The 26,290-nt window shown below is 41.3% G+C and overlaps 1 protein-coding gene across 2 annotated transcripts; it reads right to left on the reverse strand.

Annotated features, from left to right (window-relative positions):
* Positions 1 to 986: 986 nt before the first annotated feature.
* LOC148041686 (uncharacterized) lies at positions 987 to 25,782 on the reverse strand. Of its 2 annotated transcripts, none has more exons than XM_087681267.1 (10): positions 25,410 to 25,782; positions 15,817 to 15,862; positions 15,598 to 15,734; positions 15,442 to 15,508; positions 15,107 to 15,248; positions 14,757 to 14,957; positions 2,806 to 2,879; positions 2,499 to 2,690; positions 2,185 to 2,280; positions 987 to 1,763 (listed from the first exon to the last, which is right to left on the reverse strand). In XM_087681267.1, the coding sequence occupies exons 1-10, from the start codon at positions 25,727 to 25,729 to the stop codon at positions 1,362 to 1,364; spliced, it is 1,677 nt and encodes a 558-aa protein (XP_087537393.1). In that variant the 5' UTR covers positions 25,730 to 25,782; the 3' UTR covers positions 987 to 1,361. The 2 variants fall into 2 exon arrangements, with proteins under 2 accessions (XP_087537393.1, XP_087537386.1); XM_087681260.1 differs by having other exon boundaries at positions 989 to 1,763; positions 14,757 to 14,963; positions 25,410 to 25,781.
* Positions 25,783 to 26,290: the final 508 nt, after the last annotated feature.

Raw genomic sequence — 26,290 nt, forward strand, 5'->3', positions numbered from 1 at the left:
TCCTTCATGAGAATTTTGATGTAGTGTTGCAACAAGGACACAAGTTACATGTGAAAAGTGGCATAAAATTCTCATAAAATTTGGGGGTGTCACCTCTTACACATGCCCCAATTTGAAGTACAATTCTCATGATGGCACATCATTAGTGCCTATAAAAAGGAAAGATTATTCCCAAAACTTCTTCAATATCTATGGATATAATGATCCCAGATTGAAAGACAAAAGGGCATAAATAATGAATAATTATACTGATTTTGGAAACTTAAAAGAAATACTTGTACTATGTGTACATCATTGAATTAAAGTGAGCAAACAATTTATTCATCTAAAGCTAAGATTGCTCATTTTGGTTAGCACAAAGGTAAAGGTGCACCTTATAGCTAGGGCGACTTGTATAAAACAACATGATGAATGATTTTAATAAGTGGGTGTATTTTACTTTGAAGAGTGCATCCTCTTACTACTAAACTCATTTACATTAGATTGATGTAAGCAACTAAATAGATTAATATCATAGCTCTATATTGACATCACATCATGATATATAGTTTCCTAGATTTAAAGTTGCACACAATTGAAAATGTTAAGACCCTAATGAAGTGCATACAAAGAACTTTTGGTTGCAACATTGATTGTCTAGCTTGTAATTGCTAGTTTTAGAAAGCTTGGTTCTATGAGTTTGCAAATATGATCAACCAAGCATATATAAATATCACATGCAACAAATGCTAACATTGCCTTTGCATTTATAGTTATGCAATTGCCAAGCTCTGTACTACAAATAATGGGTAACAAGAGCACAAAAACTACCACTATTTCATACCATGATCTATGCGTTCTTAGGTTTAAAGTTTTATACAAATAAATACCTTTAGTGAGAGCTCGTGGAGAGTTCACAAACCACCTATTGTTACAACCAAATCTTCTAGCTTGCCATTGTAAGTTTCAAAAGAAGCTTGCTTTCACAAGATTGTAAACATGATCAATTGAGCATAAGCAAATACCACCTGAACAAAGGCTAACACTACCTTTGCTTTTACAATTATGCAATTGTTTAAGCATTTTGCCGTTCTTTTATGTTGCTTCATGCTGCTAAAACTAGGATGCCCGTGACACAGAACTGGATAAATTCAAAAAATCACTGGAGTGCACGCAGAATGGATTTTAAAAAATCGTCTCCTCTCTCTACATCAGGGACTCTGGCTCAAATGGAGAGCTACAGTCTGGTACTAGTAATGGCTCTCGTGTATATGCTGGTTATATGTTGTTGGCCATAATTAACCAGGATACAGAGACACTACCAGATCCTTTTATTTCTCTTCTATAATTGAACATCAATCTATGTATCTCATACAAATTAGTCACCACAGAAAGGGTGATTTTATTCCAGATACCTGCAGCACTTGTTTATACTGCCTCACTACTGATTTTGCAGCAGCGATATGAACCTCATCTTTTTCCACATTTAGAATGGGTGTACGCTTGTCTATTCCCAAAAATGATGCAGCTGCATTAGCTGCTTGAAGGCCAGTTATATATGCTTTTTCTTGGGAAAGACCTTTCGCACCATGTGAGCCTGGACCTTGGTTCAACCAATCACCAGCCATGAAAACGTTTGATAGACTGGTAGAGGTAGATGGCATGTATTGATGCGTTCCTGGACCAAAGCAGGTAACTGCCCCTTTAAAACGCAGGACACTGCTGTCAATGACAGTTGCTGAAGAATACATTGGGTTGCACTTGGCCAGATAGTTCTTCATTATCTGAGGTAAACAGAAAGAGGATTGATTCTAATGCTTTAAAGAACAAAACAGACCAAAGTCAAGTAAATAAACCAGTATTCTGAGCCAATTCAGCTACAGTGAATCCTCTACTGTCAAGATCCCTGTTCATATCAGTTCTACTGAGCTACTCAAGTTTTTGACTGCATTCATGAATCCTCTACTGCAGTCAAGAGCCCCGTTCATCTCAGTTCTACTGAGCTACTCAAGTTTTTTACTGCAGTCATGCTGTCCCATATGAACCCTGACACTTTCTGAACACATTACAAAAAGATTCAAGCACTTGCAATAATGTCCATAAATAATTTGAAGAAAAACATTGTACAGAGGGCACTCTAATACATTATGCTCTCAATAAAAATTTTCCGGCCATATTTACACACCCAGATGAAAGAAATGTTACCCTGTTTATGATGGCATCATCTGGAAGAGGAAGAAGCTGGTTTGCATGATACAAATCTACCTCAAGGACACTGCCTCTTTCATGTCTAAATTCTTCCTGGAGACATCAGCACACCAACACCAGATATAACACCAACATTCATAAAGGGAATAAAACCTAAAACTGCATAGGTTTCAGGAAAAGTTATTGTGACTAGTTCAGTGCACATCCTCTTAATTTCATCTAATATTCAAGATTGATCCTGACCAATTTATTGTGCTATCTTGCTGATTGGGACCAAAAATAAATCAGTTGGAGTACATTCTTATATGGACCTGTAATTCATTTAGATGGAAAAAGGTCCCTCCTGTTGTAGGCTCAAATCCAGCTAGCACATTGGAAGCTGTGGGTAGATTGATCTTGTGGTCTAGCCAAAGACGTGTAGCAAGCACATCAATTGTTCCAATGTTCATAACCACAGAAAAATCCTCCTTTTGCACTAAAACTGGGGAGGAAGCCACAATTTTCTGCATCCCTAACATGGTGCTACTTCATCAGTAGATGAGTAGAATAAGCATTTTGGGTTCCACTATAAATAGAAACAGAATCAAAACATATAGTAGGGCTTTGAACTTTCTTGACCTGCATAGCTTGAACTCCAACGGCAAATATTATTACATCCGCCTCATATAGTTCCAGATCTCCGGAGGTATTTGCTGAATTAAATATTGAAAAAACTACAATGTAAGGTACCAAAAATAATAAAAAGAGTACTCCTTCCCCCTGATTATTTTATGTCACTAAAGGACTGCAGACATGAACTAGACTCGCTACAATGCTTGATAAAAGAATCAGTTGGTTTGTTCTGCTTTATGTCCTGCCACCTTTACTCAAATCAGCAGTCTGTTCAAAATGCAAAATAGAAACCTTTAAATGACAAATTGGGTGGTGCTAGTGCAGATATCAACAAATGAACACAACTGATTAAGTGAAGTGAAAAAGAACTGAATCTTCCAAACTTTGTGACTTGGCCTAAGATGTTCAATGGTGGTGATGAGAAGCTTTATAGATGACTCAACCAGTATTGCACACTACAATATCTTTATGTTATCTTAAACAGCAAAGAAAAGAACCTTTAATGTTTAACCTTCTCAAAAAAGACCTAAGTAATGCTAGGTCTAAGGTTTTACTAGAGCTTTACCCTGCCAAAGCTTGATTAGTTACCAGCATGGCACCCATCATAAACATCACGATAAATCATTGACCAACATCATGATAAACCATTGGCCAACCATGACTGAAAACCCACCTAAGATGGAAGAGTTTGATGGAATGTTGCAGCCAAACATTATGTTGGTACATAAAGGGAAAATCTTAAGCAGTGACAAATACTTGGTCAATTCAAAAACTGCTCTGAGACGGATACCAACTTGTTTGTGGCCTTTCTTTGAGATTAGCCTCATCTATTGTGTGAGGATCACTACATTTGCAGAGAACACAAAGAAAATGTTGAGAATAGCAAATGATGCTTGCCCATAGAGGCTAAATGTATGCCCTGAAGAGGCTAGAAGATAGACAAATGATGTATGCTCTAGGAAGAGATGTTTAGAATCCCATATGCACAATGAGGAAGAGCGGTACTATCCAAAAAAGCTATATAAGCATGTACTTGACACTCATTTCAATGCAATGGAACTATCAGTTTGAGTTACTCAATACTGTCTTTATGAGTCCAAGCTAATCTATCTTGGAACCTTATTCACTTGAGTTACAATCTCTCATATTAATAATGTATCGTGTGTTTGATTTGCATCCACCATAGCTAACTAGCTCTAGATCCGTGTTTCTCAATCAAAGCCATGGCTGAGCTAGATAGCTAGTGAGCATAGCTTCCTAACATTTCCTTCTTCCTTGCATATTCTAAACCCTTTCCATCTCGTTCTTCTCCTTGTACATGCCTATCTCTATTCCAATTTTTCAAGCCAATATCCAATGTTGTATATGAGGTGAAGAAGCTCAAGACACAAGGTGTTGCGGTGCTGCTCAAGAAGCTCAGTTTGGAGTTCACATTAGAGGTATTAAGGTTCATTTCTCATTTCAGAAGCTATCATTTGGAGGAAGAAGAAGAGGGGCCTACTTAAGGCCAAGCTGAGGACTTGCTTTCAATTACAAGCAAGGGCTTTGCTTTGAAGAAAAAGGAAAGAGTATGCTTTTTGGTTTGACAAAGAAGAGAAAGAAGAAGTGGGTGTAATAGATAGAGAAGCGTCGAGTTTCAGTCGCAGAGTCTCATCATCGATGGCAAGAAGATCAAGGCTCAAATCTGGGACATGGTGGGCCAGGAGCGTTTCCGGGCTGTGACCTTGGCGTACTACAAGGAAGTTGTCGCAATTCTCCTCGTCTACGACATAGCCAAGAAAATCACCTTCCAGAGCATTTAAAGATGACTAGAAGAACGTCGGCTCCACTCAGACATGAGCATCGTAACGATGCTCGTTGGTAACAAGTGCGACCTGGAGCATTTGAGACAGGTGAGCATGGAAGAAGACAAGGGCTCTACGAGTCGAAAGCAGCAGCTTCTAATTCTACTGCAAGAGGAGGTCCAGCAGACGAGTTTGGCCAAGCTCCTTTGCTTAATTGAAGCGCGCCCCTGGATGTGGCAAAGTGACAGCATGCCTGCAGCAATCCTTGCAACACGAGTCCACAGAGGACAGAGGCTAGCGCTACCATCATAGATACCTGTAGATTAGACCGAGATGAGAAGACAAAAAAAATGCCGCCTGAAGCAGCTCGCCGCCTGTATCTTGATATTCTCTCCATTCCGGTTTTTTTTCTATTTTTTCCTAAAGTCTAAGGCTTTAGGTTGAAAAAAAGACCTAATTCAATCTCTCCTTTCACACTCGAGCTAATTCTTTTAATGTGTGTTCACACTATTGCTCTCAAAAGTGGTCCAAGTAGCCCTATTCACTCTATCCTTTGCCTTGAACTGATTTATGTAATCACCTTAAGAAGATGTGTGGTTTTGAAAGAAGATCCAACATCAATGTAATGACAAGCTATATAGCCATTAAGCCAAAGGTCCAAACTCTATGTATCCAAGGCCATGATGTGCTATCAAGCCATATATCCCAACAAGCCCAAGAGCTATTCAAAGAGATGTGTATCCATCTTGAATGCCTAAAACACTGCAATGCACATGATAAGCCAAAAATCAATCCTATGTATTTCAAGACCACCAAGTCATGTATGTCAAAAAAAATCTACCATGTCAAAGCAATGTACCAGATTATATCTATCGCATTGAGCAGAAAGATTGTGTCAAGAAAACTAGAGAAAAATGCACATACCACGCATCAACAAAAGGGATAAAGAGCACAACAAAGGAAAAGAGCCTAAAGACAAAGGGTGCCAAAGAAGCATAACAAAGATGAAGAAGTTTTTTTTTTGCTGCCACAAATAAGCAAAATGTATTCCCATAGTGGATAACCCTACCGAAAATGTCGAGTTTCAAGCTTGAACTGACTAAGGCTGCCAAAGAGCTAGTCTCTTGGTCCATGTCCGCATATAGGGGGGGAAAATGCCAACAGGTGTAGGAACTCATCATTTGAGGGGGAGTGTTGAGATTAGCAAATGATGCTTGCCCATAGAGACTAGATGTATGGCGCCCTGAAGAGGCTAGAAGATAGACAAATGATGTATGCTCTAGGAAGAGATGTTCAGAATCCCATATGCCCAATGAGGAAGAGTGGTACTATCCAAAAAGCTATATAAGCATGTACTTGATACTCATTTCAATGCAATGGAACTATCAATTTGAGTTACTCAAGATTGTCTTTATGAGTCCAAGCTAATCTATCTTGGAACCTAATTCACTTGAGTTACAATCTCTCATTTTGATCATGTATCGTGTGTTTAATTTGCGTCCACCATAGCTAACTAGCTCTAGATCCGTGTTTCTCAACAGAAAAAACTAACACACATTGAATTCAGAAAAGAATGCAAATGAAAAAGAGAATGAAGAATGAGTGAATGAATTAAGGGAAAAGATACAATTGAGTGTGCTCAAGGAGGGGAAACTATCCAACAGCCACTGCCTCTCGTCGGAGTAGTGTCAGACAGTGCCATCCTTCAAGAATGGATCCGTGCTGCAGCAAAGCACCGATGTTGATGGATAGATCTGATTCAGAGGGCTGAAGACAGCAGGATAGCAGGCTGGATGTCAAAGTGCAGTAATTTATTAGGCCAAGGATGGCAAAAGAGTGTGCAATCTAACAACAGCCTTTGAAAGGAATGGCAACAGCTGGAGGGAAAAATACAGCGAGCTGCATCTGCTGCAGATGCAAATGCAGCCAGTAGGAAGGTGAAATGAGCAGGCCACAACAGCAATAAATGGTACAGAAGCTGACCAGCAGCCACAGCCAGGTGGATGTGGACAGCTGGGCAGCACCACCAGCAGGCCAGGCAGCAGCAGCCACAGGCAGACCAGCAGCTGGTATGGTACTGGATGGCAGCAGCTTGTCAATGGGTGATGGAGAGATGAAAGTGGAAAGCTGGCACTGAAGGTAAAGATGAAGGAAGAAGGGATAAAAGTTTTAGTGCAACTGTGTCCAACTTTTATAGAACAATCTGAGCCAGTTGACCTAACAAAGTCTTGAGCCTCATCTGAATTGAGCAAGTGCTTTTTGGGGGCTGATCTAAGGGCCAGAAAAATAGGATAATTTAATCAGAAAATCCAGGTAGCTTAGCATAGTGCAGCCCTTTTTGATTCACTCCACTAACAAGAAGCAGGGGGGAAGGAATGTATGCATCACATCTGAGCCACGAATCAAGTTCAAATGCATAATGTCATTGTTCATCTTGTAGTGACGGGTCAGACACGAAGATCGAGACAGTGAGTCGTTACGCGCAGCGAGAGACAAAGAGAGTGAGAACAATAGCAAAGAGTGAGCACATTTTTAGGTACAATGACGAGTGAGTATTTAGATAGATATATATGTGTAAGTACAAGTGCTAAGGGTGTGTTCACACCCAAGCACATTTAAAGGCACGAGGGCCTTTATTCCCAACAACCTCCCACCTAAAGGCAATGTGCCTTAAGAGGAAAAAAGAATCAGCTAAGTCTAGGTATGTACAAAGCTGAAATACATATATCTATCCAACTCCCATCATCTGTCGGCAATGAGCAAACTACTCTACCAGAAGACCCTTCGTGAGAAGGTCTGCAAGATTATCATCTATATGCACTTTGACAAGCTCAATGCTCTTGCTGTCAAGTACATCTCTAATGAAGTGGTACTTCACCAATATGTGCTTTGTCTTTGCATGAATGACAGGATTTCGTGCTAGCATGATAGCACTCTAACTATCACAATGGAGAACAGGTAACTCTGTGATGCCAAGCTCTCCCACCAAACGTGAAAGCCATAAAGCCTCCTTGCATACCTCAGTGACAGCCACATACTCTGCCTCTGTAGTAGTAGACAATGCAACATACTTTTGTAGTCTAGAGATCCAAGAGACTACTCCTCCGGTGAAAGTAAACACATACCCAGAAGTGGACTTCCTGCAACCTGCATGACCAGCATAGTCTACATCCGTAAAGCCAACAACAAATGCCTTCTACTTTCCAAAGCACATGCACAAACTCCTTTGTGCCTTTGAGGTATCTCATAATACCTTTCACTGCACCCCAATGCTTCTTGCCATGGATTGCCATGTATCTGCTAACCACTCCCACTGCAAAGGCAATATCAGGACGTGTAGCAACCATAGCATACATCAAACTGCCAACAGCTGAAGCATATGGTATCTTGGCCATCTCATCATTATATGTAGGGATGTCCTCTGCACTGAGTTTCACATATGGAGGCAATGGAACCCCAATTGTTTTCCCCCCCTCCATATTGAAACGCTACAAAACCTTGGAGATATACTCCTGCTGAGATAGATAGAGTAAGCATGTCGACCTATCTCTGAGTATTCGCATGCCAAGAATGTGATTTGCATCACCAAGATCCTTCATGTAAATCCAACGCATGAGTATCCCTGCCAGCAATCAACATGTCACTAACATACAAAACCAAGATAATTAGGCTGCCATCTGCTGCCTTCTTGGTGTACAAGCAGTGATCCACTTGACTTCTATGAAAGCCTTGAGACTGCATGAATGTATCAAACTTATGATACCATTTTCTTAGTGCTCGTTTCAGCCCATACAAACTCCTTTTGAGTTTACATACCATCTTCTCTTTCCCTTTTTCCACAAATCCTTTAGGCTGCTATGTCTTCGTGCAGATCACCATGTAAAAATGTAGTCTTTACATCCATCTATATGAGTTCCATATCCTCAACTGCAACCAAGCCCAAAATGATTCTCAATGTAGTCATCTTGACTACAAGAGAGAAAATCTCATCAAAGTCAGTTCCATGCTCCTGCTTGTACCCCTTTGCAACCAATCTTGCTTTCTACTTTGGCAAGGAACCAAAGTGACCATCTTGTTAACCCATTTGCGTGAAAGGGTTTTCTGCCCTTTAGGCAACTGCACCAAGTCCCAAGTGCCATTTTTCTCAAGCGATTCCATCTCTGACAACATGGCTTTATACCATTTCTTGCTGTCCTATCTGTCCAATGCTTCCTTGAAGCAAGACGGTTCACCATAGTCTATCAACATGACATAATCAACCACATAATTTGCACCATGAACAAATCTATCAGGTTGTCTAGTAGCCCTAGAAGATCTCCTAACCCAATGGTTATTGTTTGCTACCTGTTCCTGCAAATTTCCATTTTCAACATGCTATCCTGGCATTTCAGCCTGCAAATCAACATTAACATCTTGCTGTCCTGGCTGTTTCTACACATGTAGTGGCTCATTATCATGAGTAATTGCTGGCTGATCATTTCCGACATTATTTTCTGCATTTACAAGTCCATTTACAACATGTATTTGCTGTTGCACAGTGGGCACATGTTGCTGTCCAAAAGGTATTTCTTCCCGGAACACAACCCTACGGACCTCCTCAGTCTTTTCGGGCTATTTATACATGCGATCTTCCCGAAAGGTAACATCATTGCTACGTACTACTTTCCTTTTCTCAGGATCCCATAATTTATAACCCATTTCACCCTCGTCACCATATCCTAGGAAAATGCATTTACAGGACTTTGGCTCGAGTTTGCTATGTTTTTCTTTACGAATGTGCACAAAAGCCTCGGAGCCAAACATTTTCAGATGAGCATATGAAGGTGGTTTGCCCAACCACGCTTCTTGGGGAACTCCCCCCCCCCCCAAAAGACCTGTTTGGTGACCGATTAATCAAGTTAACAGCTGTCATAATAGCCTCTGCCCAAACACCATGGGTAAATGCAGTATGAGACAGCATAGTACGGATCTTGTCCTGTATAGTCCGATTCATATACTTTGCAACTTCATTTTGGGGTGGATTATGAGGGGCAATGAGCTCCCTCTTTATCCCTTTGTTGTCATAAAATGCCTGAAAGGCCTTGGACACATATTCCCCACCATTATCAGAGCGAAGACACTTAAGTGTCTTATCTGTCTGATTTTCAGACAATGCCAGGAATTTTTGAAACTTGTCTAGCACTTCATCCTTGCTACGAATAGGGTAAACCCATACCTTCCGTGTAGCATCAGCGACAAAGGTCACAAAATATTTTTTCCCCCCTAAAGATAATCGTAGCATTTGACATACATCCGAATATACTAACTCTAGAGGAGAAGATTTCAAAGAAAGAAACTTTTTATGAGACATATGTGCATGTTTACCATAAATACAATGATCACAATGCTCGAAATCAGCATGACGAAGACAAGGCAAGTAACCCAAACAAGAAAGCACTTTCATTCTTATTTGACTCATGTGTCCCAACCGGCCATACCACAAAGAAACACTTGGCTACTCGGTCACGGCAACAACATGGTCATGCACACTAGATACATGAAGTGGATACAAAGTATCACTCTTGCAACCTCTGGCAATAACCCTAGATCCCTTACAAATCTTCCATTTTCTATCACCAAAGACCATAGCATACATCAAACTGCCAACAACTGAAGCATATGGTATCTTGGCCATTTCACCCTTCTATAAAAACCATCATCATCTAGCTACCTTGTGCTAATCAAGCTCTTCTTGACTTGAGATACATGTCGTACATGCTGAAGTGTAAAGACAAAGCCATGTTGAAATTGTAATTGCACACTGCCAATACCTACAATCTCACATGCATAGTTATCCCCCAAGATGGACAACACCATGTCGACCCCCTATATAAGCAAAGAACCACTCACGATGAGGGGTGACATGAAAGGAAGCACCTGAATCGAGAATCCAAGTATGCATGTCATCATTTGTATCTACAAGTAAAGCATGTGCACCAAAGTGTGAAGAGACAAAGAGTACGTCACTCCCACTATCACTGACATAAGTGACTACATTCACCTCTTCAATTTTTACACTACTCTTCTTAGGCTAATTGTCTTTCTTCTCTTCCTTGCTATCATCTATCTTCTTGCCCTTTTCTTTCTCTTTTTTCCATTTGTAGCAATCGTGTTTAAAGTGACCCTTCTTGCCACAATGATGGCATTCAACATCTTTGCCGCGTGATTTACTACATCCCTTGCTATCATATTTGCCTTTCCACTGTGATCTGCCCCTAGTATGCAAAGCACTGGAAGACTTACTGGATGCATTGTTTTGCCGATTCATTTCTTCCATGAGTAGAGCACTCTCTACATCAGCATACAAAAAGATCACATTAGAATTGCTCATAGCAGTCCTGAATGTATCCCAACTCTCTAGTAGAGTGCAAAGCAAGAAAAGTAGCCCTAAATTCCTCATCAATCAAGAACTTCAAGGCAACTAGCTGGCTAAAAATGGAGTTAAACTCACTCAAGTGAGTAAACATTGATGTACACTCTTTCATACGCAAATCGATAAGCTTTTTCAGCCAATACACTTTGCTTGCACCACTGTTCTGTGCATACAGTTCTTCCAGTCTAGTCCATATAGCATATGCAGAATCCAAACCTTCAATGTTAAACAGCAAGGCATTAGAAATCGATAGCTCAATGGTTGGGCGTGCAAGCTCATTTAACTCATCCCAATCATCCTGTTCCATGTCCACAGGCTTTGCCCCTTTGGTTTTGATCGGCTTTACCTGCTTCTTTTGCAACATGGTATTGTAGCACTATCTTTGCCAAACTGCAAAGTTATGTGCTCCTTCAAGCTTCTTTATGTGCATCAGATTACTACTATCATTGCTTCCAGCCATGATTCTCAGCCCCAAATGTGGCCAAGAAAACAGCAAATGCAAGCCCAAACTGTCACCCAAGTGACCAAGGTACAAAAAAGTACCAACCAGCAATAAATGACCACGTAGAAGCACAAATTTCAGATCTGTAAATAAATTTTCAGAAGCACCAAACCATGTGCTACAGCATTCCACAACTAATTACAACTGTTCCAAGGGCATATACATCACATTACATGAGAAATCCCAAATTTTAGCTGCAATTTCTATTGTACATGTATCCACGGGCATAAAAGTTGACACGAACGGTCAAAAAAACCCCAAAATTTTGTGCTCAAAGCATCAACCACACATCTGCATTTTCTCTGTCATGCATAGGACAGGCCAATTTTGCCAAAATAGAGCAATTTCAGCAAAACCCCCAAATTTTACCAAGTGTTGATGTCCAAATTGCGCGGAATTCAACCTACATGTACATAAAATGACCAAATGCTGCACAAAATTTTCCCAGGCTGCAAAAGCCCCAAATTTCACGAGGTCCAATGTGCATCAATGTCAAGAAATTGGGTAAATTTCAGCTCAATTTGTGCATGTACATGAAAAGCCCCAAATGGGACAAAATGTCACAAAATTCCTGCAATTTCTAAGACAGATAGCACTATTGCATCTTGCTCACACCAAATCTAGACAAATCCCCAAATTTCACTAAAATGTGAAAAGCCCCAAAACTCCCAGGTAAATGTGTATTGACTTTGCAATTTCTGAGTCAAATTGTCCAATTCTGCGTTGAGATCCCCAAATTCGGGAAAAGCCCCAAATTTTTGGACCTAAACCTACACAGATTTGCGCACTGTGCTTGCATGCGCGAATACCTGGAGGACAAGAGGCAAATTCAAAGGAGATTTTGAAGAAATATAATTTCTCCCCTTTTTTATTTTTTAAAGATGTGACAAGGTCCATTGACCCCATTCGACTGTCCCGCCACGCGCTAGGCCTGTCTTGACGGCTGTTGCCCCCGTCACGCGCCAAACCCGCGTGGACTGGCCATCGTCTGATCTACAACGTCGCCTGCTGGTCGTTTCATCTAGTCCTAGTCGTCTGCAACATGTCGTCTAGGGTCTCCTGCAGTGTGTCTTCAGAACCGGTCACCTGTCGTTCGTCAGCTCTTGCAACTGACTGCCTCCCGCCTGCTTGCCAGGTCAAAAAACGACCTCACGACCTGCATGCTTGCTTGTCAGCTCCTGCTCAAACTCCGAGAAGTACGAACTCCTTAACCGCAGCTCTGATACTAGTTTGTAGTGACAGGTCGGACACGAAGATCGAGACAGTGAGTTGTTACGTGCAGTGAGAGAGAGAGCGAGTGAGTGAGAGCAATAGCAGAGAGTGAGCACGTTTTTAGGTACAATGACGAACGAGTACCTTTAGGTTTTTAGATAGATATATATGTGTAAGTACAAGTACTAAGGGTGTGTTCACACCCGAGCACATTTAAAGGCACGAGAGCCGTTATTCCCAGCACGTGTTGCCCTATTGCAGCAGCTTGGATGATGGAGAGATGAAAGTGGAAAGCTGGCACTGAAGGCGAAGATGAAGGAAGAAGGGATAAAAGTTGTAGTGCAACAGAACAATCTGAGCCAGCTGACCTACCGAAAAGTCTTGAGCCTCATCTAAATTGAACAAGTGCTTTTTGGGGGCTGATCTAAGGGCCAGAAAAATAGGATAATTTAAGCAGAAAATCCAGGTAGCTTAGCATAGTGCAGCCCTTTTTGATTCACTCCACTAACAAGAAGCAAGGGGGGAAGGAATGTATGCATCATATGTGAGCCAGGAATCAAGTTCAAATTCATAATGTAATTGTTCATGTTGCCCTAATGCATAAAAAACGATGAGCTCAAGCCTCAAGCTACAGCCTCATCATCATTGTTGTCCTCATCATCATCCTCATGAACATGTCAGAGAGCACACATAATCATAGAAGAAAGAACAAAATGATGCTGAACAAACGAAGAGAAGAAAAACGTGATTGAATATCAGCACAAGGAACAAAGATGGCCGATACAATGGCATTCTTTGCACACAGTATAGTTTGTAGCAGCAATGAGGACATTGGGAGTGAAGAAAACTCAAAGGATGCATGACACGTGCATCTAACAATGTGTCCCCCAACTAAAAATTATCATAAGAAAAGTATAAGACTCGATGACCTCGACAAGTGGCTGGAGACCAAAAAGTCTTGGGTGACTCAAAAGAGAACATTCATCACCTCTCTGATCCTTGTAGTCCTTTGGGTAATCCCACATAACACCCTCGTTCCGATGCCTTGGTCTCGTTGGGGTGGGACCTTTTGGGTCAAACTTAGAGACTACTTCTCATTCCCTTCAATCATACTCTTTTTGGGCCTAAGATGGGGTGTTAAGGCACAAAGAAATCAACACAACCTTATCCTATTTATCTGGCATTTTTTTGCTCTCAAAACAGTGCCAAAAAAATAATCCATGGAATACTAGATCCTTGAACATTGGTAGGACAACTAGCTCAAAAAATTCTATGAAGGGGAATCGCTAACATTGCCACTCTCCAACTTTTCCCTGCTGCCATTAATCATCTTGACATCACCATCATGGCATGCTGCCATCATGCCCTTTCCACCCTATGCTTGTGCCCAGAGCTGGACTGCTGCATTTTTAGCTTTAAGCCTCACTCTATTGTTGTTCAGCTGTCTATCGGCATAGTTTGCAGCTATCCATCTCCATTCTATTGTGTTTGGCCTCTACATCCCTCAATATCTTCAGGATTGTCGTGTTTCAACTAGCCAACTTAATGATCGAGCCCATCCTGGAAATGAAACAGCAATAGTGCCTAGGAGGAAAAAATAACTTCCTTCTCTTCCCTTTTTTTTTCCACTCATGCCAGCTCAGTGGTCGGCTGCAGGTCACCTTCCACTCACATTGCTCAGTGGTAGTTCCATGGATTTGCCAATGCTCAACAGACATCTCATAGCATGATGTATGCATGAATTACAGTTTCATATTCTTGTGCAATTTATTCATGAAAAACAAACAATAAGGACTATAAGTACAGTTGACCCATTTACTAAGTCCATTCAGATTTAGCACTTGTTTAGACCTCGAATTGACTGGTAAATTTCACAACATTCTTATACATAAATTTGACAGCAAAAATAATCTGTACGGCAAGTCTTGTTTCTTTGTCCAACAACACAGCTTTGAGAAAATAATCAAACAGCAGACCAAAAAAATGTTTAAAAAAGCTAGACTTTGAGATTTTAAGGTCAGAAGCCGAATAGCAAATAGGTGCGTACATGCCAAAACAAAAGATACTCGATTTAAGTCATCGCAGACAACACTCTGTACTTTCTTCCCACCAAGCACACGGCCACCCATGTTTTCAATTGCCTTGAGCCATGGTTTGAAGATAAGATCCACTACAGATCCTTTGCACCACCGTACATCAAAATCCTGTTGATGAGCTAGAACGTAGAAGTAAAGGGCACCCAAAGCAGCTGCAGCTGTTCCAAAGGTTGACAAAGATAGAGTGAGGAGAGATATACATGTGTTGAGAGCCCAGGGCTCTCATACAACACAACTAAGGTGACCACTAAGCAAGTTGACAATACAAAAGTTTTGTGTTCACATTAGAGGGCAGCTTCACCAGATAAATTTTCTGGAGGTCCAAACAGGGTAACCAGCAAGATAGGCTCTAAAAATTCTTTGTACAAACGTGCAGAGACACCAGCTTCACGGAACAGCTCTCTCGCCGTCATCAAATCGTATCTTTTATATGTCTCTTCATCCTGGAATCATCTTACCAGTGCACCTTAATAATCACTGAGTGAAGCTTCCTGCACAAAATACACTCCATAGTGCAATCACACATAGGAACCAGAACCAGGCATTTTGATAGCCTGAACCATTTTAGACACTCTTGGTGAACAACCATAATGACTATGTTGAAGAAGAGTGGTTTAAATCCAAATGATGACTCACCACATCGAATTCTATGAGAGCTTTAATAAGGGGAAAAGCTGTAAATCGATCCACAAGTGGCAATGATCTTAAATAAAGAAGAGCAAAATTAGAGCTTTCCAACAACATGACCTCCAAAAACAAGTTCAAAAGTGTGCAATGTTTACTTCTCTGCACCTGAAGTACGGATGAGTGTAGATAAGAGTTCCCAAAGGAGTTGGAATTCTTGGTAAGGAATTAAAGACTGGTGCTTCCACTTCAACTCCACGAGGAGAGTAGAACATGCTTCTTGTCCAATCTGTAAATGGCCAAGGCTGCAGATAGGGTGTCCAAATGGGTAATCAGATAAGTCTAGAATGACGTTGAAGAGAAACAATCAATCAAAGAAAAACTTACAATTCCAAGTTCTTTGATAAGATTGTAAATGTTATGATACTGCCACCTGATCAGTGAAACAGGTTACTTTTGTTAGACTCTCCAAACTTCAAAGTATTTCATGAAGTGGAAAGACCCTATAACCTGTGAATAATACTGGGCATTTAGATTGTGCAATAGCCAATTCACATCAGTGACTACGAAAACTGTTAGAGGCTTCGAATGAAATATTATCGTAGCAGAACCCCTCCCTCCTCTCATCCTCTCCCTTCAGTTCCCCCCCCACTCTCCCCCTCTCCTTCATTAAAATTACTTTCTACCAATACATAACATTAGGACCTCACTGGATCCTTCACAATACTATCTATGACCGATAGCCACACAAAGCATATTCTGATTGATTATCGTACTTATACTCATTTTAAAAAATGCTTTAGAGGAAACTAGAGTACACCTTCCAAAGCATGAGGATAACTCTACACCTGGATGTCTGCAAGTTTACCGATACTTTGAGGGCAAAATACCGCAAGCTGACGAAGCACAAACAGGTAGAACCTCTGCCATGAATAGATTAGGAAGGCCCTCACTTTGAGAGAGAGTCTGTAATGCCCACACTCAATTTGCCCTTGCTTCCAGATATAGAATACAGAAAATTAATCCATGTATTAGCTTTTGTACCTGGGACTGTTATTCGAGCTGGTGCTCTTGTCAATAGAAATTAGATGCGGTTCTTTTGAAAGGCTGGAATGGACATAATCTAGAGATATTATTATAAACACGGTCCTATGGGGTTCTAAGAACCAATAGTCCTGTCCAATGGAATATGAGAAGACCTGATAGGGTAGCCGATTTGAGTGTGGGGCCTAGGGATAAATGGTCAATGAGTGGACCTGAGAACGCGGCATTCAATGCTTGTGATATTCCAATTAATGAGTAAAGATGTGCAGACATTTGAGGTGGCCTTTTCTGACATTGGAGATTGGTTGTACTATTGGATTATGCCTAGTTGGTATTCCTAAATGTTTGTACACTTTCCACTTGATATCAAACCCTAAGGATGTCAGAAGTGGTGCAACAATGGAAGCATAGACAAGTGCTGAAATAAACTGCTAAACACAAGACAAAAGATGAGAACTTAGAGATGTGCTTGGGAAATGGAATCCATATACCAAACACGAGACAATCGTGTACAACAGTGAATCACTCGCTACGTGGGCACTGGCACTGGCTCCTCTCTCCACGAGGAAGTCCACCTAATGAATGATGATGACTATATATCTGAGGAGGAGGAGGAGGAGGAGGAGCAGCAGCAGCAGCAGCAGCAGCAGCAGCAGCAGCAGCAGCAGCAGCAGCTGCTGCTGCTGCTGCTGCTGGTCGGCCAGCATTAAATGCTGGCTGACTGGCATAAAATGCCAAAAAACCACATGAAATGACCACAATAAAAATGCCTAAAATACTAACAAATGTGCCCAGCCCAACTAGCATGCACAAACTCACACATGAGCTGACAATCCTGCTAACACCCCCTCTTAGATCATGGATGATCCAATACAATGATAAGGACTCATCAGAGTTCATACAACATAGAACACCAAAGTAGAACCATGGATACCTAGGCAGTGGGTGATCAAACCACCACCAAGGTGCCTCGGAGAGAACCTAAGATTGATATCAATCATACCAACTCCTGAAAAATACAGAAGAACCATAACATGTCTCTATATTTGTCATCAATGTCTCACACTAGCATACAAAACCAACTTATCGAAAATGCCTAAACATATGTGACCATGGATTCCCCGGCAAAACCGCCAAAGTGTCCCCTCATGTGAGCTCAAGACTAGGAGCCAATCTTACTCTCTATCATATAAAAGCCGATCATGAACCTAGATGCCAATCCTAGCTCCAAGGTTTAAGCCTACCAAACTTCATTTGATGCATTAGGGATATCCCTCTCTTGAACCTGTGCACCTATATACCTGTATAGATGAGGCTTGATTGCCCTATCTCACCACCATCTAACACTCCTCTCTCGCACTAGAGAGTTCTAAGGGATGTCTGCATCACCTAGACTAGAAAGCAACAAAGAAAGGGGCCACCAAGCCCTTCCCTCCATCTAAAGAAGCAGATCCCTTTCATGCTTTGAACTTTCCCTTGGCTGGAGAATCGGAGTTGGAGGAAGAAGATGACTCATCAAAGGAGTCCGCATCCTACTACTTCTTCTTCACTTGCTTCTTCCATGAGGCTATTAACTCTTTGCAATCCTTCTGCAAGTGTCCCTTCTTACCACAGTGATAATACTGGGCCTTCAACATCTTCTTCTTGTCACCAAGCTTTGAAACTATAAAGGCTTCACTAGAACCTCCATAAGCCTCCCCTATAGACGCAAAGATGCCTCATACTCAATCAACATCAAGGACATATGTGTAAAGCTCACAGATGTAGATAAAGGCTGCACCCTTAAAGCATTTTCCACTCCATTAAACTCCAGGGGAAGCTTGTAGAGTACCATTCCCACGAGATGTGCCTCTCAAGGGAAAATTGCATGTGTCGAAGCTAGTACTGTACCTATCTAACACAGAGCAAAAAGGGTTGAATGGTGTTCTTTGGCTCAAACTTCATCTAAAAGCTGGCCATAAAGGATCACTACATGCATGGTGGAAGGTGCTTTGTACAACATCTGAAGCTTCGACCATACTTCAGGAGATGTCCTGTAGGAGGTGATCGCCAGTAGAACTTCTTTAGAAATACAACGAAGCAATGCAAAATATACACGTGCATCGTCCAAATCCCATGTAAGTATAACTTCCTCATGGTTGTCCTCATCAAAATCGTCAAGAAGAGAGAAAGGATGCTAAGTCTGAGGAATAGCTCCACTAACAATGTAAAAAATTTGCTTCTGCACAAACCAAGCTTTCATGACAGCACTCCATGTTAGATAGTTAGGTCCATGTAACTTATCATCTATAGAAGTGCACGAAAGAGCCATCTTGAGAGGATAAGAAGGGAAGATAGAAGGTAGACATAGAGAGAAGGCAGCCAACCAAACAGCATAGACTGCACAAAAATAGAGTTCACACGCAGTAGTCACAAGCTAATCACAAGAAATGAATCAAAGGATGTTGCCTTGCACAAGACTAAGACTAGATCTAAGAACACAAAGATGCTGAGCAAAAATCAAAAGTCCGCAACAATATGGAGATTGCCAAGGGGTGGAATGGCAACGCAACCTGAAAACGCAAATCGAGTGTGCAAATGCTATCACTGCATTAAATGTAGAAAATATAACTCATAGTAAACAGGTCAATTTGCAACAGTAAACTGGCGCTTGATTAGCAAGGAGAAGGACCTATAATTAGTAGAGAAGCATGCAGCAAGAGCCTAGATCCTACAATCTGATACCATGCTAAAGGTAGATATAGAGAGACGACAGCCAACCAAACAGCATAGACTGCACAAATATAGAATTCACACGCACTAGTCACAACCTAATCACAAGAAATGAGTCAAAGGATGTCGCCCTACACAAGACTAAGACCAAATCTGAGAACGCAGGACCTGTAATCAGTAGAGAAGCATGCAACAGGAGCCTAGATCCTACAATCTTATACCATGCAGAAGATAGACATAGAGAGAAGGCAACCAACCAAACAGCATAGACTGCACAAAAATAGAGTTCACACGCAATAGTCACAAGCTAATCACAAGCAATTAGTCAAAGGATGTCGCCCTGCACAAGACTAAGACCAAATCTGAGAACGCAGAGATGCTGAGCAAAAATCAGAAGTCCACAGTAGTATGGGGACTGCCAAGGGATGGAATGGCAATGGAGCTTGATAACGCACATCCAGGAGTGCACGGATGTTGTCACTGCATTAAATGCAAAAAACACTGATATAACTGGCAGCAAACAGGTCAATTTGCAGCAACAAACTGGCGCTTGATTAGCAAGGAGAAGAAGGACCTGTAATCAGTAGAGAAGCAAGCAGCAAGAGCCTAGATCCTACAATCTGATACCATGTCAAAAGTGGTGCAGAAGTGGAAGCATAGACAAGTGCCGAAATAAACTGTTGAACACAAAACATAAGAGAGAAAATAGAAGTATATTGCAAAAGAAGAGAACTCAGAGATGTGCTCAAGAAATGGAATCCATATACCAGACACAAGATAGTCACGTACAATAGTGAGTCACTGGCTGCATTGGCACTAGCACCAGCTCCTCTCTCTAGAAAGAAGTCCACCGAGTGAATGATGATGACTATATATCATAGGAGGAGGAGGAGCCCAATAAGGCCAGCATTAAATGCTGGCCGACTAACATAAAATGCCAAAAACCACATAAAGTGACCATGATAAAAATGCCTAAAATACTAACAAATGTGCCCATCACAACTAGTATGCATAGACTCACACATGAGCTGACAATCTTGCTAGCAAAGGATTTGTGCACTATTCATGGCAATTGATGCTAGTAATTTTCTAGAAGACAAAGTGTCCCTTGGAACAAAGTTTTATAGATCCTTTAGCCATCCCTCTTTGGCAAGTTAGCTTTCCTTCTGCAAAAATGATTAATATCTACCAAGATATTCTAACGGATTTGAGTTGATGCTCGTATTTATGATAAGCAAATGGTAGCAATTATGATACATTACAAGATTGTGGAACTAGATTAGAATGCGTCCACATGTTGATCCTTTCCTAACTGATGATGTTGAGAATCTGTGCTTATGAAAGCAAATTGCAACACTTTGTAACCTTTTCTGGCTTATAACATTTGAGTACACATTAAATGATTGAACTTGCAACAAACATGAGTTAGGACCTTGTCTATACATCACCCTTTCTAAGCCATCCGCGAAGGGTTTTCACAAATTCCCCTTAATTCACAAGCCATGATAGTCAAGTGTGGAACTTCAACTTATTGATGGAAGCACTAGGAAACCTTGATTTTGTGAGAGTGCGCAACGAAAGAAGAAACATGAACACAAAGACAGGAACAAAGAGAGACTGCAAGAAAAGAACCAAGTAATCTACAACTCGACAAGGAAAGAATGTTGAATACAAAACAAGGATTGATCAGTCGCTACACGTAGCCCACAACATCAATGAGGGCACCAAATCAAGCTAATGATGATGGCAACACCGGAGACGGAGGAAGATGACAGAGTTGAAGTGCACCTGCCAAGGGATTAGGAAGATATGTGTCTACCAAGTGGGAGAAGTGTCAAATAAATAGGCACAAACCATAAAAACTGGCCAATTGCAATCTAGGGCCAAAAATATGACCAATCAGCATTTAATGCTGGTAAAATGCTAGTAAAGCTCAAAAAAAAATCCTAGAAAAGGTGGACAATGTCTAACAAGTGAGGCAGACTGCTATATGCAAAAACTGCTCGGAAAATGCACAAAAAATCCCGACTCGAGGAGAAAATGCATTGAAAGGCAATAAACCGAGTGCTCTAGAATGAGCTACTTCCTCCGTCAAAACAAGTGACAAACAAGTCAAAGTTCCTAAAGACCTCGATGACAATTATACATAGAAGACAATTATACATAGAAGAGGGCTATGTAGTCAAAGCTCCTAAAGTCCTCGATAACAATTATGCATAGATGACAATTATACATAGAAGAGGGCTATGTAGTCAAAGAGGGATTCTTTGGGAAAGAATGTTATCTAGGAGTTAGTCCTTTGCTTAAGAGCAAACATGCACTACCGTGCAAGTGGGTCCATAAGTTAAAGTTATCTCCAACTAATACATTGCCTAAGTACAATGAAATATTAAAAGCCAAATCAACGACCTAATCAACTCTCTATAGCAAGAAGCATCTACCAACAAGGAATCTATACGATCCATAACCTTCCAATTCAAATCCATGGGAGTAGAAATGGTCCAACATACCTACATCTCTCAAAAGTGGTCAAGCACTCTTGCGCATATTACTTTTGAGAGATATCTCATGACCTAAGAAGAAATGAAGAAACCCCAAATCTGTCCCCTCAAACTTCTCATCAAGTGCTTTCTTAGCCTACTTGACCATCTAGGCATGGTCATCTCTCAGAATGAGATCATCCACATAAAGAACAAACATTGTATATGCCCTCCAGCTAATGTGTGGATATACAAATTTGGATCGGAGACAAATCTTTAATAGCCCAACTTATCTCGAAGGAATGAGTCAATCTTCTCATTCCAAGTGTGGGGAGCTTGTTTGAGGCCATAGAGGGCCTTCTTTAACCTGTACACCTTACCATCTCAGGTAGAAAAGCCAAGAGGTTGTTGTACATAGATCTCCTCCCTTAAGTCGTCATTCAAGAACACCGACTTGACATCCAACTAGTAAATCAGTCATCTCCTATGACTAGCAAGAGCAAGTACTATCCGAATGGTGGCCATACGAGCTATGGGGACAAAACTATCATGGAAGTCAACACCTAGCCATTGTGCAAAGCCTTTGGCAACCAGCCATGCCTTGTGCTTATCAAGTGTGTCATCACTAAAATACTTGGTCTTCAAGACTCACTTAACTCCAATCACCTTCCAATGAGCCAGCTAAGGCACAAGGTACCAAGTGTCATTCCACTCAATGGACTCCAACTCCTACTCAATGGCCTTCTGCCAACAAGCAAATTCTGATGCCTCCTTTATCGATGTCAACTCCCTATCTTGCATGGCACAGGTCATCAAACCATAGTTAGTGCAAACAAGCTCGATGGAGTGTACCCAATTCCTTCGAGATCCCCATAGGCCATCTTGCAGTTGCCACTCCTTGGAAAGCCCCTCAATCCTTGCATGGCAATGTCTCTCACGAGCCCAATGAGGAGAAGGTTGATACTCCTCTTGTGTCTTTGCCTCTCCTAAAGTCTCTGGAACATCCACCAACAAGGAATCCAATAAAGGAGCAATCTCCTCATTTATCAATGGAGCCTCAAGAGGCGTAGGTTCCATAGACACTAGATCAAGTGTGCAACTATCACCTAGCCCTCCAAGAATAGGATGCTCCTCACCCCACTCTATACTTGGAAACTCAATGAATTGCACAACTAAGCTCATATATGTTAGCAGAGTATTTGTCAGCTCATGTGTGAGTCTGAGCTTGATCTGGGCTGGGCATTTTTTATTAGGTATTTTAGGTATTTTTCTGGTGTGGCATTTTATGCCATTGGGGCATTTTATGCACCAGTCGGCCAGCATTAAATGCTGTCCGACCAGCATTATTGCTCCCCACTTTTTCAGCCTATTTATACTCAGTGGCTCCTCCTCAGTCAGTCACTTCATCTTCACCATCTGCAGACTCTGTGGAGAGAGGAGCCAGTGCCAGTCCCCACGCAGCCAGTGACTCACTGTTGTATGCGACTGTCTCGTGTTCAGATATATGGATTCCATTTCCCGTGCATACATCTGAGTTCTCATCTGTATCGTGTTCTTTTCTTTTCTCTTTTTGTCTTGTGTTTCAGCAGTTTATTTCAGCACATGTTTATGCTTCCACCGCTGCTCCACTTCTGACAATATAGACATCCCATGATATGGGATCAAAAATCATGTATCCTTGTGATTGAGAGCTATAGCCAACGAAAGCTTCTGTTTTGGAAGTCAACCCAAACTTATCATGTTGCTTTAATTTGGGGCCAACCAATGTCGGCTTGTCTCTTTTCATGAGGCCAATCTAGCCCAAAGTTGGTAATGTGTTGAATTTCATTATATTATTTGGGTGAAATCCACTTGCTATAATTACTTGTAAATCAGGGATTCCCCACCCTTCTCCACAAGAAGGCTAGTTTCTCTTCTTGTGTCAATCTCCTAGTTGTGAGCCACAACTTGAGTCAAACAAGGATGTTTGGAGCTTTCATGTCAATCATGTCTATCATATTTTTCATCCTCGTTATGTCCATCTCCAGCAGCCTGCTGGGCACCTACTATAGGTCTACCCACCTAACCTATGTGCTGCCCACTTTTGCTTTACTGTGGCACCTTCTCTAACACAATTTTAAGTCATTTTCCATTGTTAATACTTTATGTTATCCCATCATAAATGTCATGAATACATGACTAGAAGTAGGAGGATTGGCACATGAAAGATCCTTGCTAATAATTTTGACACTCAAAGTGTCAACTTTCGATAAGCTATCACTAATATAAAAGTTCAATTAGCACAATTTTCCTAGATAACGCTGCTCATATCTTCCTCCCCTCAAGTAACACCTTGCAATCTTGCTCACACTTCAAACAAATGTACATGCTGACCTATTGTTTCTCATTCCTCTTCCCTCTTTTCTTGAGTTCAAGTTTCTTGTTGCCACTAGGATTGATCATGAACAAATGCATGTAGGTTGCCTAGCAATGATAGGGGGTGGAAGAGGATAATAATTGATATGAAAAACCCAAAGAAAATGGTGATGAACATGGTTGCACGAAATGCAAAATATATTCACTCACGAAAAAGATATGCCAAAGTTGCATTTGACCAATGCATGAGGGCTGATAGCTTGTGCAGAAGCAGTTTGAATAGTAAATCATGAGGAACTTATAAAGATGCAACTTCATACTAATGTCTCATAATGTGAGCTATCAGTAGGGTTCATTTTGTAAGATAAAGTACCCTTCTACCACTACCCTACATATAAACAACACATCTAAACTCGTGACGACTCTATACCTTCCAACTTCCAGGCTCACAACATGTGTTGGCACTCAGAAGAATGTAACCTAGCTAGGTACTAGGTACTAAGTATTTACAATTGTTGATATATGTGGACCATAGAAATGGTGGTGCAATAGATTAGGTGAGGAACTCTCCTCAAGAGAGAAATTTCATGCAATTCACAAGTATTTATTGGAGAAAACTCTTTGACCCGCCTTAGGCTAACATAGAACCTCATATAGCTTATTTCCTAGCTCACTAAGAGATCTGCAGTGCACCTACTGGAAGCTTCACATGCGTTGTCTCAATGCCAAGCACAATGTGAGTATGTAGATAGATTAATTATAATGATCGTACAATTGATATTTCATATGTGTTATCTCAATGCCAACAAACACAATATGAGTAATGTGGATAGCTTAAAAACAAAGTATATGGATGCATAGAGATGTCAATGTCATGAACTGCAAGAGCCACTGGAGTAAGACCTGTTGCACTTGTAACAACAGGTGAGGAAGTAATGAACCATACAGTTGCAGCCTTCTGAGAGCAAATATAGATATGGCACCATAGCTAAACCCTATTGAGAAGAGATGAAGAAGCAATACAAGACACAACACCTGTCTAACAGCAGATTGCCTCTTCTCTAACACAAAGTTTTAGCCATTTTCCATTGTTAAATCTCTATGATATCACCTGTGGTAACACAGAATCAAAGCTTGCAAGGGAGCCACCCCATGCCTAGCCTGTTGCGGTGGGGGTTGGGGACTGCAAGCGTGCTCATTCTGCGGCAACAGGGCTCCCATGCAGCAGCTCGTGATATTGTCAGAGCTTTGGGGGTTTGAGAAATGGAATTAAAATGTGGGAAGTGCCTTAAACTTCTTCTGTATAAATAAAGGGCATATTAATTTGAATATGATAAGACATAATACAGAATTTTCATCTTCTCAGGCGAGTGCAATATAACAGTTTACCAGAAACCCTTGATGCCAGCCTCAACAGGCCTGCCCTGAGATGTTCGGTAGCCAGTGCTAAGGCCACCCGGTGCCGGCGCAGCATCGAGGAGAGTCACCGCCAAGCCTGCTTTGGAGAGCGCATGGGCTGCGCCGAATCCAGCCCAGCCACCTCCCACCACCACCGCGCTCTTCTTCCTTGAGTCAGTGCCTGTTCCAACCATGGCTGCTTTCGTTGCATCTCTGCTGCTGCTGCTGCGTCTTCTTACATCCTTACCACGGACGGGGGCTTGGTAAACAATCGATGGCTGCAGAATCAGACCTCTCGCTGCCACCTCCATTGCTATCGGATAGCAAGTTGCATGAAGGGCCTTGGCTTACTGTGGATCCGTTCAATAATCCAATCCAATTTAATTATCTTTTTCTCTTAAACGTTAATGCAAAGAGAAATCTATTAGTAATCCATTCAAAACTAATTCGATTCAATTGTCACTTTCCTCTTAATGCAGAATAGAGGTCCTTTCACACCAAGTTGCAGCTTCTCGAAAGCTTGTGCTATTTATTCGTCGAGAGTAGCGGCTTGTTTCGCTTCTAAAAGCAGCGACTTGTTACAAGTGAAGCAACATCATCAATGCCTTCTCCAATCTTGGTCCAAAGCAATAGTTGATATCCTTAAGGTACTGAGTTTGCAATGTCACGATATGTAAAAGAAATATAATAAGTTAACATTGTCAAAATACTTCAAAAGCCCATACGATGCCACCTTACACCTTTGCTCTACAACATCAGATGAAGCTCACATTCTAAGACTTGCACTTCCTTTACAACACCTCAACATATAACATGGTGGATTTGTTTTGGCACATGAGGATGACTCCTTGAGGACTTTTGGTGCACCTCTT

The sequence above is a fragment of the Lygodium microphyllum genome, chromosome 1 (genome assembly GCF_053477565.2).
Source record: "Lygodium microphyllum isolate KBCC chromosome 1, Lygodium_microphyllum_v1.1.10, whole genome shotgun sequence".
Taxonomy (NCBI): Eukaryota; Viridiplantae; Streptophyta; class Polypodiopsida; order Schizaeales; family Lygodiaceae; genus Lygodium; species Lygodium microphyllum.